Source organism: Podarcis gaigeae, assembly GCF_964106915.1.
Source record: "Podarcis gaigeae genome assembly, chromosome: 13".
Taxonomy (NCBI): domain Eukaryota; kingdom Metazoa; phylum Chordata; class Lepidosauria; order Squamata; family Lacertidae; genus Podarcis; species Podarcis gaigeae.
In genome coordinates, this window is record NC_139689.1 from 42432012 (window position 1) to 42448974 (window position 16963).

The 16963-nt window shown below is 48.7% G+C and overlaps 2 protein-coding genes across 9 annotated transcripts in view; both read left to right on the plus strand.

The window, feature by feature from the left end:
* Positions 1-6052, plus strand: part of GPATCH8 (G-patch domain containing 8) — an 86952-nt gene extending 80900 nt beyond the window's left edge. For all 8 annotated transcript variants that reach the window (XM_083708996.1, XM_083708997.1, XM_083708998.1 and 5 more), the window contains one exon: positions 9-6052. In XM_083708996.1, the coding sequence (XP_083565122.1) occupies positions 9-3834 (3826 nt within the window). In that variant the 3' untranslated portion in view covers positions 3835-6052. The remainder of the gene's footprint in view (positions 1-8) is intronic.
* A 2218-nt stretch (positions 6053-8270) lies between these two features.
* The window catches only part of ITGA2B (integrin subunit alpha 2b), a 50401-nt gene continuing 41708 nt past the window's right edge, over positions 8271-16963 (plus strand). The window contains 5 exon segments of the mRNA XM_083709135.1: positions 8271-9316; positions 11309-11439; positions 13742-13839; positions 14705-14870; positions 15845-15894. Coding sequence (XP_083565261.1) covers positions 9123-9316; positions 11309-11439; positions 13742-13839; positions 14705-14870; positions 15845-15894 — 639 coding nt within the window. The 5' untranslated portion in view covers positions 8271-9122.

Sequence of the window (16963 nt, forward strand, 5' to 3'; positions counted from 1 at the left end):
TCCCCCAGTGCTCCAGGAAGCGGGCCGATGTTTAGAACCACTACTGTGGCAGTAGACGAGGAAGGAGGAGAGGATGACGTCGATTCAGCAGCTCCCAGCAGTTGCTGCTCTTTTTCACCAGCTCCTGGGCCAGTTGCCAGTATGACCACAGACAAGGGTCTTGTTTGTGCCACTGGGCAAACTAGTAGCAACATTGGGCTTGGGCAGGTACCTGTCCAGGTACCGCAAGCCATCAGCTCAGGGGTTAACCCTCTTAAGATAGGCGTGTCTTTCTCATTTGCCAAAAAAGCCCCAGTGAAACTAGAGTCAATTGCCTCAGTCTTCAAAGACCACGTTGATGAGTCCAGTTCTCCCGATGACGAAGTCAAAGCGGATGAGAAAGCCCAGTCCGATCCTGGAGCCCTGGGGAAATTTGGGGAGGTCGAGGGGACAAACAGCCCTGACAGCAAAGGCGACGAAGAGGAGCAAGCGCACGAGAAGGAAGGTCTAAACACCACCCTGTCAAAGCTGAAAAAGATGAAGCGAGACGACGGCCCCATGGCACTAGAGCCAGAGTATTACCACTACATCCCGCCTGCTCACTGCAAAGTGAAGCCGAACTTCCAGTTCCTGCTGTTTATGAAGGCCACGGAACAAGTCGAAGCAGAAGCCATGAGCAAGAAAATGGCTCGCGAAAGGAAGCGGAGCAACTCCCCAAAACCCAAAGCGACAAAGAATGGTGAGAAGGTGACAGCAGCAGAGTGTGCCACCCACCAGAAGGAACCGAGTCCTTCCAGCAAAGGCAGCAAAACTGAAGTTAAAGACCCTCCAGAAGAGGCAGGCGGGCAGGAAGGCAAGCCACTCAAGGGAAGCGGTTCTGCGGAGTCTGAGGTCACCAAAGAGCTTCCCCAGCTTGCGTCAACCAGTAAAGAAGGCACAGATGGGCCTAAGCATTTGACAGGACCTTTCTTCCCAGTGCTCAGTAAAGACGAGAGCACCACCCTCCAGTGGCCTTCCGAATTGCTGATCTTCACCAAAGCGGAGCCCTCTGTGTCGTACAGCTGCAATCCCTTGTATTTTGACTTTAAGCTGTCCCGCAACAAAGACATTAAAGCGAAAGGGGCGGAGAAACAGAAAGCTGCAAGCAGCCTTCCCAAGGAGAAAGCACCATCTGCTGAAGAGGGCAGCATAAGCAAGAGCAAAGAGGTGGGCGCTCCTGCAGGCACCTCCACAGCAGTGCCGGAGAGCAAGTCCCTGTCTGCCTGCAGCAAGCAGGAGTCCAATCCTGTGTCGGCTGGCAAGGGCGAGGGTCCAGAAGACAGCAGCAAAGGCAGCCTTGTTGGCCGCAAGGACAAAGTGGGGAAATCCCACAAGCACAAGAAGAAGAAGAAGCACAAGAAGTCCACGAAACACAAACGCAGGCGCAAAGGCGAGGCAGAAGACAAAAGCAGGGATGGGGACCTGGCAGAAGAGAAATCCAAGAAGCGGAAGAAACACAAACACAAAAAGAGCAAGCCGTCCTTTGCCTCGGAGCTGGAGCGGGCGCAAGGGGCTGACGAAACCGGCCACCTCAAGAAAAGAAAGTGGTGCGCTCAAGACTCTCAGCGGAAGTCTCTTTCCACCGAAGAAAGCGGCAACAAGAAAGAGGACGGCGGCACCTCTTCCCAAGATCAAGGTGGCAAAAAAACCAAAGGGGACCCGCAGCAGGCGTCATCCACTGCCAAAAGGCGAGCCTCTACCTCCGCCCACTCCAGCCACAGAGGCCGGCAGAGCAGCGGTGGCTACGAGAGCGACGAGGACTCCTGCCACAAGCACTTCCGGCAGAAGTCTGCTTCACAATACAGTGACGATTACGACTCTGGCAGCAACTGTTCCCGAAGCCGCTCCCGGTCAGGGCGCCGGCATTCCTCCCGAAGGTCATCCCAGAGGTCCTACTCAACGAGTTCGTACGCCTCCTCTGACAACAGCCGGTACAGCCGGCGGCGCAGCTACTCAGAAGACAGCTACAGTGACTACAGCGACCGCTCCCGGAGCCGCACCAAGCGCTCCCACGACTCGGAGGACGATTCCGACTACGCCAGTTCCAAGCGCAGGTCGAAACGGCACAAATACTCTTCTTCGGAAGACGACTACAGCCTGAGCAGGAGCAGATCCCGCAGCCGCAGCCGAACCCACACCAGGGGGAGGTCGAGGACGAGGAGCCGGGGCAGGACGCGCAGCAGCAGCTGTAGCCACAGCCGAGGCAAGCGGCGGAGCCGCAGCCGGACCGGGCACAGCTGGAAACGGAGCAGGAGCTACAGCCGGGAGCGCAGCCGGAGTGCCAGGAGCCTCTCCCAGCGGTCTCTCTCCAGGAAGGGGTCCCGTGGCCACGAAAGCCCTGGGGAGAGGAGATCCGCACGGCGAGACTTCATCCGCTCAAAGATCTACCGCTCCCAGTCCCCCCACTACTTCAGAGGCAGACCAGGGGAAGGGCCCGCGAGGAAGGAGGAAGCGAGAGGCGATGAAGCGACAGGGACCACTGCCAGTCTCTCCCAAAACAGCGGCAACTCCAGCCTGGGGAGCAACTGCAGCTCCGAGGAGAAGAACTCCGCCACGGCTAAGCTCCTCCTGGAAAAAGTTCAGTCCAGGAAGGTGGAGAAGAAGCCCAGCGGCAGCGAGGACTCCCCCTCAGGGCCTCACAAGGTTGGGATCAAGCTGAAAGATCCCCCGCAAGGCTACTTTGGCCCTAAGCTCCCTCCCTCCCTAGGCAACAAGCCAGTCCTTCCCTTGATCGGGAAGCTGCCCACAGTCCGAAAGCCAAACGCCAAGCAGTGTGAGGAGTCTGGTTTAGGATTGGGGACCGGGGAGGAGCTGGAGCTGTCTGAGCTCGACGAAACTCACCACGATGGCGGGGAGGCAGCTGCAGCAAGCCAACCCACAGTGGATGAAACCCTGGTGATAGAGACCCAGGAGAGCCTTCTGGGAGATCAGAAGCCAGAAGAAGCAGGCGTGGAGATGGCTGCCATGCCCCTGGAGCCGCCAGCCCTCCCGGAACACTTTGGATCCGGCGACCTGCCCGTGCCGCACCCGTTCCCTGCCCCCACGGAAAGTGAAGCCGGCGAGCCTCTGGATGGCAGCGCCCAGCCCGTCTCCCTCGAAGGCAGGATGGTGCCCCTGGCCCCTGAAGTGGAGCCCTTCCCCAGCTACGTTCCACACAGCGCAGAGCCGAGCATCAGCGGGGAGCCGGAAGGCAGCGAAGACTCTTCCCTAGCGCCACTGGAAAGCCAGCCCATCACCTTCACCCCGGAGGAGATGGAGAAGTACAGCAAGCTCCAGCAGGCCGCCCAGCAGCACATCCAGCAGCAGCTCCTGGCCAAGCAGGTCAAGGCCTTCCCAGCCTCGGCCGCCCTGGCTCCAGCCACGGCTCCTGCCTTGCAGCCCATCCACATCCAGCAGCCAGCCGCAGCCGCAGCCACCTCCATCACCACCGTGCAGCACGCCATTCTGCAGCACCACGCTGCCGCCGCGGCCGCAGCCATCGGCATCCACCCCCACCCTCACCCCCAGCCTCTTGCTCAAGTGCACCATATCCCTCAGCCCCACTTGACCCCCATCTCCTTGTCCCACCTGACCCACTCCATCATCCCTGGGCACCCCGCCACCTTCTTGGCCAGCCACCCCATCCATATCATCCCCGCTTCTGCCATCCACCCGGGTCCTTTCACTTTCCACCCCGTCCACCACGCTGCCCTCTACCCGACCCTCCTGGCACCCCGGCCAGCGACAGCGGCAGCCACGGCGTTGCACCTCCACCCTCTCCTGCACCCCATTTTCTCAGGACAGGATTTGCAGCACCCTCCCAGCCACGGCACATGAAAGAACGAGAGAGGCAGCCTCTATCGGGGAGGGGAGGGTTAGGGGAAAGAGAGGACAGGGGCATGTCTGTCTGTCTCTGTGCGAGTGCATCAGTCTCTCGTTCTCGGGAAGGCAGTGGCGGCTGTCTCTGGACCTGAGAACAGCCCAGGAAGGGGGAGGATTGGGCAGAGGCAGGGAGGCACGAGGGAAAGGCCTGTGAAAGATGGGAGAGCTGTGCTGCTGGTGGTTTGCTTGTAAGGATATTCAAGGGCTCGTGCGCCCAGGGAGGTGGCTTCTTCAGGGATGTGCAGTCCTTTAGCAAATGCAGCCCTTTTTAATTTCCAGTTCACGTATTATAAATCATTTACTACCCACTCTGAAGACCTAAAGTGGGTATACACATCTATCTTATTTGGGCATCAATATCAAGTTAGTGATTTGAATCCACCTTAAAGCTTAACCCGAGCAACAGAACCAAGAAATACTCAGCACTTGATCCATCTCCTCTGTTGCCCTCTCCCCTCTCTCCAGCTCCTATTCAGGGAACCATGTTCAGCAGCCCCCACTGAGCACCACAAACTGGGAAGTTGCTTTTCAGTGACCAGTTTCCACCCCCAGACCAGCTTGGCAGTGCTCTCCTTTCTACACACCCTTTACGGCGCTGCTGAGATAGCAGAGAGCAATTCCTTGATCAGTCCTTGAAGCAATATGTTGTACTGGAGTCCTATCAACATCCTGAACATGACTCTGTAACTTGTACTCTTTTCCTCTGTAATATTGATGGTTCCTTATTAACTTATGATTTTTTTTTTCAGAAGAAGAAAAAAAAGAATTTAAGAAATTGCACTGAACTCTGTACATGTCAATGCTGCTTTTTGTAGCTCCTCTGACAAATGTTCCATATTGATAGTATACCGCAATAACATTTTTTACAGCCCGTTCTTTGAGTGGTACTCGTTCAGGTGGCTTTAGTTATCTATACATTTTAACGTAGTTGGAAAGGAAATTCTTGTCAAAGGTTCAATGCTTCTAGTTATGGCTAGGGCACAAAATGATTTCAAGCATGTATATTTTAATTGAGCTCATTTTTTTTAAATGTACCATAAAAAAAAGACTTTCATTTTATAGGACAAAATGTCACAGGGTTTGGAAATAAACAAAGGAGCAGTGATCTGGACTCCTTTGTCCCATAGCTAACAAAGTCCATCCTGTGTAATGACATCTCTTGTAATTTCTGTGAAAAGGCAGGTTTGTGAGGCAGCTGAGGTGTCATTCACTGTGTGCTTCAGTCGGTAGCCAGGCCCCTTACGTTTGAGAGAAAGAGTCCGTTCGTTTGGCAAAGCAAACAGTCGCTTTCTGGTCACAGGAATAGACGGGACCCACAAAAGACAACAGCATCTGAGAGCCCAGCTATTTCCCCTGGGATTCAACCACTTGTTTTGAGTCATTGCAGCAACAACATAGCTTCTAGGTGTGGATGGGTGTGTGTGTGTTAAGGCTCTTTGTTTTCAAATATGTGCCTTTTTTATGTTTTGGAGGGGTTTTGAGTGGTGTGTTTTTGTTCCGAATCCCTTTCCTCCCCCCCCCCTTGGGGTTTTCTTTTATGGGATGCCCTTTCCTCACAACTGCCCCTTGAGAGAAAAGACATCACCCAGTTGCCGCTCCCCGGGGTGCAGCCGCAAAGTGAACTAGGAATCTGGGGCTCCTGGAATCTCAAGGTTCTTTTGCTGAGTGCAAAAGGAGGCCGAGATCCTGCAAAATTGCAGCTGTTTTGGGACACGTGTCCAGACCCAAATGGCCCGCTACTTGCTTGTATATCCTGAGATGCGGCCTCCATTTTCAGAAATAACCACAGCTGGCTGCTGCCCTGAAATGACAAGACTATGGACTGCTTTCAAGCTTCCTTACCCTTGGCTACAACGAGACAAGCACTGGAAACTGCTGCTGTGACAAAGGGACTCGGTTCTTGGTAGTCACTGTAGATAATTCAAGAAGTAACAGTATTAATTTCTCAGTGCTTCATTCCCTTGAGGTTCAGACGGGGGACTCAGCGCCCCAGCAGGGAGGAGGAGACTGGACTTCCACAAGAGTGCTTACCACAAAAGAGAACGCACTATTACTTCAGTATCGGCAGGCTATATTTAACTTTTGTCACATAAAAAGTATATATATAAATATATATACATGCTGTAAAAATGAGGAAAATAAACTTTCTAATAAACTAGTAATTTGGGGGAAAGCGTGTGTGTACTTGTTTCCCAAAGGGTCAGAGTCAATTTGTTAGTCCTCATGTTGTGACTCTTCCCACTGTTGTGACTCTTCCCACTGCCGTCACCCCTATTTATGGCCCTGCATTTATTCGCTGTTTGCACAGAGCACCGACTGATCTTCCCATCCCCTTTATTCTCTTTGGTCCTCCCAGCATCATTCCATGTACAGTGGTACCTTGGTTTAAGAAGAGCTTAGTTTATGAACAACTTGGATTAAGAACACTGCAAACCTGGAAGTTTTGTTTGTGAACTTTGCCTTGGAAGCAGAACATGTTCCGTTTCCTGTTGAGTGTGTTCCATTTGTAAATTGAGTCCCCGCTGCTATGGGAAAGCACGCCTTGGTTTAAGAACGCTTTGGTTTAAGAACAGACTTCCGGAACAGATTAAGTTCGTAAACCAAGGTACCACTTTATCATGTTTCTTTTGCTGGAGGGAAAACATCCCTATCTGTCTTCAACCCTTTTAAGATTCCCTTGTTGCTATGATCCATCTTCCCTCAATTTGCCACACCCAAGATTGGACCATGTTCAAGCGAGGAATTAGCTCATTGGATTGATGCAGCCCAAATCCACATTTCTGAGATTCTGGAACCCTCATCTCCTGATCCTCGCTGAACGCTTGCAGGATAATGATCATCACATTCAGTAACATTGGGGTGGCCCTGTGTGTGTCAGCTGAGGTAGTCTCGGAAGCAGGAAAAGAGTTAAGTCGCAGAGAACATAATCCTGATTTGCACATTGGTATTCAAGATGAATCGTGTCCCAACAGTGGAGCAAGATCTTCCTGTCCTCATGGTCCCTCTTGCCCACCAGCTCAAATGTTTTAATACACTTACACACTTGCCCTTCAATATAAGAATTAAAAATACATCAAAAAAATTTAATAAAATACAAAATAATGCAGTATGGATCAACTTATATTTCAGGATTTATTCTTTTTAAACTTAGGAAAATGAGGCCTTTTGCTTGCCATCAGAAGGACGTTATGTAGGCAAGCTTTCCTGGGGAGTGTTCCCCAGATGGGAGTGCCACCACGAAGAAGGCCCTCTTCCTTGAGTGCCGCCTGCTGCTTCACCGGAGTAGCAGTTTGAGAAGAGCCTGTGAAGTTGAGCTCAGGGCAGGGAAGCAGAGACAAGAATCAGGCAGTTTTTCAAGCACTTTCCAAACTTGTTCAAATCCCAAGCATGAAGGGCATCAGCTGCACTTTGAATTCAGCCTGGAAACTGGTAATGAGCTGTGGCAGCTGCTTAAGGACAAGTGAGAGATTCCACCAGCAACAAGTCCAAATTCACAAACTAGCAAGTTACCCTGAACTAACTACATGCTCTGCCCAGGTTTGAGGAGTGGATAACTGCAGCAAAGCTGTCTTCCTAGAAGGGCTTGAAATTGCCTGCCAGCTAGTAGAAGGCAGTCCATTTCCATGGAAGCCACCTGAGCCTTCTACGGCAAAGCAGAATCATTGGGTGCTCCTGGGCTGCAAATCTGATTACTCCATCTGTAGCAGGTGGACACCACTGGGAATAAAAGAACCACACGTAGCACTTCTGCCTTGTCTGGATCGAGCCTTAATTCACGGGCCTTATGGAGCCCAGGTAATGGTTCAGCACTTCCATTGCCTCAACTGAATTTGCTGTATAGGAGAAATAGGAGCTGTATGCCATCATAGCTGGTAGAACAGTGCAGGAAGCAAAGCCAGGAAATGTGTGCATTGGAGAACATTACAAATGGAGCCTAGTTTCGCTGGCGAATTAAGAAATTGGTTCAAAGGGTGAACTCAACATGTCACCCATTCTCACTTTCCCCTCTAAACAACCACCATGCGGTTTCTTTTGCTTATGTTTCCTGATAAGGCCTGTGCTGGTTTCCCCTGCGGTCAGGGAGGGGGCGACTGTGCTTGGCTGATAAAACATTCCTACATGCGAGTGGGATAGAAAATGGGATGACCTGAATCCTCCAGTGCAGGGGTAGGCAACCTAAGGTGCATGGGCCGGATGCGGCCCAATTGCCTTCTTAATCCGGCCCACAGACGGTCCAGGAATCGGCATGTTTTTACATGAGTAGAATGTGTCCTTTTATTTAAAATGCATCTCTGGGTTTGTGGGGCCTGCCTGGTGTTTTTACATGAGTAGAATGTGTGCTTTTATTTAAAATGCATCTCTGGGGCATAGGAATTTGTTCATTCCCTCCGCCCCAAATATAGTCCAGCCCACCATATGGTCTGAGGGATGGTGGACCTGCCCATGGCTGAAAAAGGTTGCTGACTCCTGCTCCAGTGCATCCAGTGAGAAAAAGGCTTTGCAGCTGGGTCTTTGTAGCCTTCCTGCCCTGTAAACTTAAATCATTTCAGGATCTTTAATGGTGGTGGGAGGGTTTGCTGTACATTCTGAACTGGTCTCTTGCAAGTTTCTGGATTGCACCCACTCTTTGAAAACACTTTCCTAGAACCCAACTCTCAAAGCTCCACATACGTTTCTAATCATATGTTGCAACGCATTGAGCCCTGCTGCTTGAAAACGGCTCTGACTCATAACTGCATTTTAAGAACCTGCAGGATCCAGTAAAAATGCTTACCCTTACCACTGTGTGACTGTAGTCAATCTCAAAGCATTCCAGAATAGGAACAGGAGTTTTCAGAGCACTTCCTGAGGGTCTGTCTGTTCTCACGTGTTTCTGATCTCTATGCCCCAAGGACAGATGGGGTTGGGAATTGTGTATGGAAGAGCACAGCTCATACTTGTGCACACTAGCCTGGAAATGGCAGTGGTGGTTCCCCAGAGCCGTCTTGTCAATGGTTGATCCTGCCTGTTACTGCTGCCAAACATCATTGTTCCAAGTGGTCATCGCTGCGCACACCCAGGGTGTTCCTGTTGGGAAATTCCTGAGAGACTTCTGATAAATGTTATCATCTTCAGCTGAAGAGGTTTCAGCAGGGGAGGAAAAGCTTGAGGAAATGTGTCATGTCCGTGGTCACTATTATGAGCACAGAAGAGACGGCATTAATGGGTAAACACCCAGCATTTGGAGTGGGAAGAGGAGGGAGATGCTGGTGATGGCAAGAGGAGGTCATTCCTTGGGTCTGCTTGTCCCCCTTTTGCGCTGTCTGGTGGGGTTCTTGCTCCTCTGTTCCTCAGTATGGACCCTGAACTTGGATGCAAGTTCTCCAACAGTGTACTCTGGGCCCAACGGAAGCTATTTTGGGTTTGCCTTGGATTTCTACCGGGACAGCAAAGGCAGGTAGGACAGCACTGGGCATGGCGGGAGGGAATGGGGCACTAACAGGACCTCAGGAGGTGGACAACGGGGTCTTGGAAGATGACAACAGATGTCTTGGGAAAGGCCAACAGCCTATTTGGCTGGCAAGATGCACGACAGCAGTGCATGAGGCTATTATCCATTGAACCTTGACTGGGTGCAGGCACTATGCAGATGTTCATACTTAAATGGTATATTAGACAAGGTCTACAGAGCTCTACAGGGACATGGGTGGCGCTGTGGGTTAAACCACAGAGCCTAGGGCTTGCCAATCAGAAGGTCAGCCGTTCAAATCCCCGCAACGGGGTGAGCTCCCATTGCTTGGTCCCTGCTCCTGCCAACCTAGCAGTTTGAAAGCACGTCAAAGTGCAAGTAGATAAATAGGTACCACTCTGCCGGGAGGGTAAACGGTGTTTCCATGCGCTGCTCTGGTTCGCCAGAAGTGGCTCATGCTGGCCACATGACCCAGAAGCTGTACGTCGGCCACAACCGGACCTAATGGTCAGGGGTCCCTTTACCCTTTACAGAGCTCTACAGCAGGAGTCTAAACAAAGGCCTGGGGCAGGGGTTGTACTAGTTCATGAGTGCCAAGGCTGTGTCAATGCTGGACGGGGGGAGAGGGCGTAATAAATTCACTATTCCCGGATGCAGCACAATACTCCTAATATTAACATCTGGCAGCCAGAGATATCCCGTCTTCAAACAGATGCATCAGGAGCAGCATGGAAATGGTGAAAAGGAAAGGGCTGGTCATTCTTAAAATGCAGTAATTGGGCGGGGGGGGGGGGGATTTAGCAGTTTGCCCAAGATGAGTCAATAGGAACAGCATTTGTTCAATCATAATTTGCAACCTGGCATGACCATTGATCAGGGATGATGGGAGTTGTAGTCCCAGAACAACTTAAGGGTCACAGCAAAAAAATTCCTTCCAGTAGCACCTTAAAGACCAACTAAGTCAGTTCTTGGTATGAGCTTTCGTGTGCATGCACACTTCTTCAGATACACACTTCTTCAGATACTTCAGTGTGCATGCACACGAAAGCTCATACCAAGAACTGACTTAGTTGGTCTTTAAGGTGCTACTGGAAGGAATTTTTTTGTTTTGACTATGGCAGACCAACATGGCTACCTATCTGTTAAGGGTCACAAGTTCCTCATCTCTGCCACAGAACGTTAATAACGGCTGCTGGTATGTGTGGCTTTTTAAATACAGCAGATCTGGTGCATGTTGATGGCAACAAGTTATTTACTTGCAAAATAAAAGCCTTCCCTAAGTGAGATATAAGTTCAGTTTCAGGAGGTTGAACCAGGTTATTTTTAGAAATCCACACATCCAGTTACTTACAAAAATTGGTGTGTTGGAGCTAGATCTGTGATTCGGTAATCAGCCCTGAGTGCTCACTGGATCCTGAAGCTGAGGCTCCAATACTTTGGCCACCTCATGAGAAGAGAAGACTCCCTGGAAATGACGCTGATGTTGGGAAAGATGGAGGGCACAAGGAGAAGGGGATGACAGAGAACGAGATAGTGTTCTCGAAGCTACCAGCATGAGTTTGACCAAACTACGGGAGGCAGTGGAAGACAAGAGTGCCTGGCGTGCTCTGGTCCATGGGGTCACGAAGAGTCGGACACGACTAAAAGACTAAACAACAAAAAGTGTACGTGCCCAAGCAAAGGACTAGTGCAAGACCCTTGTGGTCCAGCTGGGCTGAGCAGCCAGGGGTACTGCAGAGGCTTGTAAAACATTCCTAGCAGGGAGATTCTTCCAACTGGTGGTTTGCCACATGAGGCCGCTGTGCACAAACATTTGTGATTCTGTCCCTAGTAGGGAAGGTGAAGAGGGCCAGAGATAGGAAACTGACAGCAGGGATGAGGTGTACCTGTGGTTGGCTCTGCCTGTCACTGGCTCCACCTGCTGCTGGCTCCCTGCCTTGTATCCTGCCAGTCCCAGACTGACCTTTTTTTCCACCCTAGCATGAATGTGGTGGTGGGGGCCCCACAGGCCAACATCTCACAGACTGGTGTGATGGAGGCGGGTGCTGTCTATCTGTGTCCCTGGGCGCCTGGTGGCAGTGCCTGCACCCCCATTCCATTTGATACCAAAGGTGAGTGATTATTATGGGGTCTATACAAGCAGTAAAGGGCAGTCTAACTCAAAACGTGAAGAGGTGGAGATTTGCCCAAAGTTGTGTTTCCATAATAGAAAAGGTTACCTTGCTTAATTTGTGCCATCCACAATGGTGCGAGGCATCATTCACTTTGTTTCTTTACCTGTATTTCTTGTTGAAAGCTGCTCCTGTCAAAAAAAGAACAAATCTGTTCAGCAGGGACTGGGAAGATGCAGGAAATGCCTCACATTCCTTCCTTCTGATTACTTAGCAGCAGTGTTAAATGCCTAAGCATCCTTTTTTAAAAATAATAATAATAATAATTATTGGATAATAACAAAATTTATTATTTATTTAAATTTATTGGATAATAACAAAAACCACAAAGCAGAATAACACAAAAAAAAGAGAAAAAAGAAAAAAATACATCAATGAACAAAAGAAAAAAAGGAACAATAAACAGATATAAAATAACAACAAACTTAATTCTTTACAAATCCAACCTTTGAAACATCTTGGTTGACTTCCTCTAGTCCCTCCCTTCTGAGTTTCCTTGTAGTTGAAAGTAACAGCTTTCCAATATCATTATTGAACTAAAACAATTTCCAATTATAGTCCATCTTATTCACATTTCTTAATATTCTAAATCCCATTTATTTAATCATAACTTAGTTTAATCCTAGGCCTATTTTTTCTTTCAAGTAATTTCTAATTTTTTATATTACAGTATTTATTCAAATAGTCCTTAAATTTCCTGCCTAAGCATCCTTAACAAGAGCAGTGCCTCTATATGTGCCTAATAAGCCTTAGAATGTTGCCTCCATGGTTTGGCTATCCAACTTCCTTAATGGATTTCTGATTGACTTACTGTTTTACATCAAAGAGTCCAGGCCTCCTTTTATGTATGGGGGTGGCCGAGCAGGAATGAAGATGAAGATGGACTATGAGTCATTACCCCAAATGAACTTAATTCACCTGGCAACCATTTTCAGAGATTTCTTGTATTTCAGTGATGTTCAACTGAACATTCCAAGCACTGGTCTCACTGCCAGCATCTTGCAGGGCATGGGCATGTGTGAGCCAGTCCCAAGATCAGGAGGAAACTGATAATAATAATAATAATAATAATAATAATAATAATAATAATAATAATTTATTTATACCCCGCCCATCTGGCTGAGTTTCCCCAGCCACTCTGGGCGGCTTCCAATCAAGTGTTAAAAACAATACAGCATTAAATATTAAAAACTTCCCTAAACAGGGCTGCCTTCATGGAATCACTGTATGTGTGGGTGTGGCTAACATCTGCAGCTGCAACCTCAATTTAAACTGAGGCATGTAGAAGTTGTGATCACAAATAAAGGCAATGTTGTCATGTACAGGGATGGTGTGCACAACCATTTCACGCAGCTTTCGTGAGATCAGCGAGCAACCCCAGTGACAGTGCATCATGCATGCCTGTCTTACACATGTGTGGCTACTGCCACCACTCTGAACTTGCCCTGCAAGGTCCATCCCCTACAGACCTTCATGGCTTAGGACCCTTGTACCTACGGGACCACCTCTCCCGGTGTGCCCCACAGAGAGCCTCAAGCGCCATAAATAGCAACACCCTAGTGGTCCCGGGCCCTAAGGAAGTTAGATTGGCTTCAACCAGAGCCAGGGCCTTTTCAACACTGGCTCCGGCCTGGTGGAACGCTCTGCCTCATGAGACCAGGACCCTGTGGGATCTGATTTCTTTCCGCAGGGCCTGTAAGACAGAGTTGTTCCGCCTGGCCTTTGGCTTGGAGCCAATTTGATTCCCTCCTCCTCTTTCTTTTTTTCATTTTCCTATCTCTTCCTGTGATGAGGCTGCATTTTAATGTTTCAATATTTTAATGTTGTATTTTAATCTTGTTTTTAAGTTGTATTAATTCAACTTGTTTTTATTATTGCTTGTTAGCCGACCTGAGCCCGGCCTTGGCTGGGGAGGGCGGGGTATAAATAAAAAATATTATTATTATTATTATTATTATTATTATCCCAAAAGGAGATGGAAAATGATGCTTGTGGTGGGGAATGAGATCCCGGCTGAGTCATGAACTTGAGGTGGGCCTGGGAAAAATAGGAGCTACTTGGAGGTGGGCATCTGATGAGATGTGAGGAAAGAGCTAATGGCATCTTGCCTGCATGTACAAACTTGCAGTCAGGCTGACTACTCGTAGATGGCATGCGACTGAGGGGGGTGATATGGTGGGTCAGTAGCTTCTGCCTTCAAATCTGACTCCTCTTTTCCTTCTCCCATGCCGCTGCTGGCCAGGTGATGAGGTTGAGCAGCTGCACAGAGTGGTTGTGAAAACCTTCAAGACTAAACAATGGTTCGGAGCCTCTGTGAGCACCTGGAAAGACACCATCGTGGTGGGTACAATAAACAGACCGTCTCAGAAAGGGGTGAAATTAAAATTTCAGAAGCAGAAAGGGGTGGAATTAAATCAAGCCTCGCTGCAAACAAACCAGAAGGAACGCTCAATAAACTTTAGATGTTGTACAGCCTCCCCACAAACTTTGTTTGTGGCAAATTGGGACGAATACTCAGTAAACAGGTCATCTGGAATCAGCTTATAATTGTTGGAAGAGCAACAGCAGGGCTCTTCCTATTAATAAACTAAGGGTTAAAACTGGCTAATTATGTTAAGGGTTAGTCAACTAGCCAAGGGGTGGGAGGAGGTGTTGCTTAGCAACCAGGCAGAGTGGCATGATCCTCACTGAGGGAGCACATGCTCTGATTGGCTGGTTAGTTCTGAGGCAATTTGTCCTGACCTAAGAAAGCCAAATCGTCTCTGTTCCTTTCTCCTCAAATTATGCACCATTCTTTAATTTAGTTTTGCTTAGTATAGTGTTAACAAAACTTTTTCTCTCTGGATGCATTATTTAAGCGACTCGGCTAACGATAATTTCAACAGGCGCAATACATCTCACTATAATGAGGAAGACTTGTGACCAGAAAAACCTGTCTGCTTTGTTCAGTCTGCTGCCCAGATGTTAAGTGTTGATGGGCAGCTTAAAGGCCCCTGCTCTCCCTCCATAATATTTTTCAGCCTTAAACAGCAGCCCTTCAGATGACACCTTCAAAAGTTGGAGAGTCATTTGATAGCCTTTTAAATATAAATATAAGTAGGGTGAACAGCCACCCATCCACTGCAATTATGAGGTTGTACCTCCTGGAGGGGTGTGATTGTCAATGATACAACATCCTGCTCACCCCAGTTTTTCACCCTACCAGGCTTGCGCCCCTCTCCAGCACTGGAATGCCATTTCTGGCCAAGAGGAGGCCACAAAGACCCCCACGGGCAGCTGCTTCTTAGCCACAAGTGGCCTGCAGCGCTTTGTTGAATTCTCGCCATGCCGCAAAATCCAAATGGATTCAGTTTACAAGTGGACAAGATATGGTGAGTGCAATATGCAGGTGGCATGGAATGTGCAATAGCCAAAGCTCCAGGCCTTAAGGAGAGGGTGTGCAGAATTTTTGCCCAGAAACTTTGTCTTTGAATGAATGGTGCCATTGTTTTGCTTTTCAGACTGCTCTAGTCTGCTCAGATTCCATGTCTGGCCTCGTGTAAACGGCTGTCAAGTGGTTTGCCCCATGCTCCTACATGCTCAATTGCAAACAAACAGCATGTGTGGCTTCACTCAAGCCACAATGGTCACAACAATCCCTCCCCATTCTAGAAGAAAGATGTTTGGCTCCTTCTGAAAAACCAGAGCCTTGCAATGTCAAGTGGAGGCTATTCCGTTAAGGATACCTACCTACAACCAGCACAATTTGTCCTCAGGGGCACTAGGAATATAAGCCGTTAAAAACTGTTTTAAAAATAATTTGTGCAAATTTCAATAATAAAGCATATAAGCCCAGCTTAACATGTAAATTTTTATCAAATGGGGGGCGGGGGGGGATGTTATGGAAAAGGACGGCCAGATTATTTATACTAAATTAATAATATGAAATTATTTTGATATGAAACGTTGATAAGTAATTGGTGATGTGAATGTATATTTAACTTAGGTTTTCTTATTACAATTCATGTTTTGGTAAGTTAAATATACATGTACATAACCAATACCAGTGATAAGAAAATAAATGTGGTAAGAAGACCATGTTTAGGAAGCCCAGTCCAAAGCTGAAGGAGGAACGGTGTTTGGGTATGGTGTCCTGGTATGTGCACAAATCAGGGTTGGGGGACTTGTGGGGCTCCAAAGGCCGCTGGACTACAATTCCCATCATCCCCTCTGGAAATGCTTGCAGGGGCTGATGGGAGTTGAAGTCCAGAGGGCCGCAGGCTCCCCATCCTTGATGTGAGGGGTCTTCCCCACACTGTCACCCAGTTGATTTACATGGCTTTTCTGTTTCTTTGCCTTCAATCAGCAAACGACCACCGCTACTGTGAGGTTGGATTCAGTTCTGCCATCTCTGAGGTGAGTTTTGGGAGAGAGAAGGGCATGGCCCCAAGAAGCATGGCTCCCCACACCTGAGACACAATTTCCAGAGTGATTTAGCAATCAATCCCTCTTCACAGAGAATTCTGGGAACCGGAGCTCTGTGAAGGGAATAGGGGTCTCCCAAAAACTCCCAGGACCCTTAACAAACACCAAGCCCCAGAATTATTTGGGGGAAGTCATGACTTTTTAAAGTGGTTGTTGTTGTTGTTTAGTTGTTTAGTCATGTCCGACTCTTCGTGATCCCATGGACCAGAGCACGCCAGGCACTCCTGTCTTCCACTGCCTCCCGCAGTTTGGTCAAACGCATGCTGGTAGCTTCAAGAACACTGCCCAACCATCTCGGCCTCTCTCGTCCCCTTCTCCTTGTGCTCTCCATCTTTCCCAACATCAGGGTCTTTTCCAGGGAGTCTTCTCTTCTCATGAGGTGGCCAAAGTATTGGCACCTCAGCTTCAGGATCTGTCCTTCCAATGAGCAATCAGGCCTGATTTCCTTCAGAATGGAGAGGTTTGATCTTCTTGCAGTCCATGGGACTCTCAAGAATCTCCTCCAACACCATAATTCAAAAGCATCAATTCTTCAGCGATCAGCCTTCTTTATGGTCCAGCTCTCACTTTAAAGTGGTACCATAGTGCTATAAATGTATGGTGTGAACAGGGCCTTAGTCATCATTGGAATTGCCAACATAGCTCAGTGGGGGGAAACCAGCTGTGAAGAGGCTGTGCCTATTGTTTTAGGTTAGCGGGTAATTGCTGATGTCTTCTGAGTCGCAAATAGGTTTGTTCAACGCACATTGAGGCTGTGCCTTTTTTTGTGAAGCAATCAGCTGCCAAAATGCTGGCCGCAAGCTTCAGTGTCACACAGAAGTCATCCTTGGGTGTGCAGAGCAAAGCAACAACTTTTTTCTGCATGGCGTATAGAGGCAGATGTTTGCTTCTCTGGTTTTGTAGAAGTGTGTGTGGAGCTGGCATGCCACCCTCTGGGTCTCATGGGTGGTGGGCAGCTGTTCACAGGGCTTCTTCTAGTCTTGTGTGGCTGTTGTTTTGT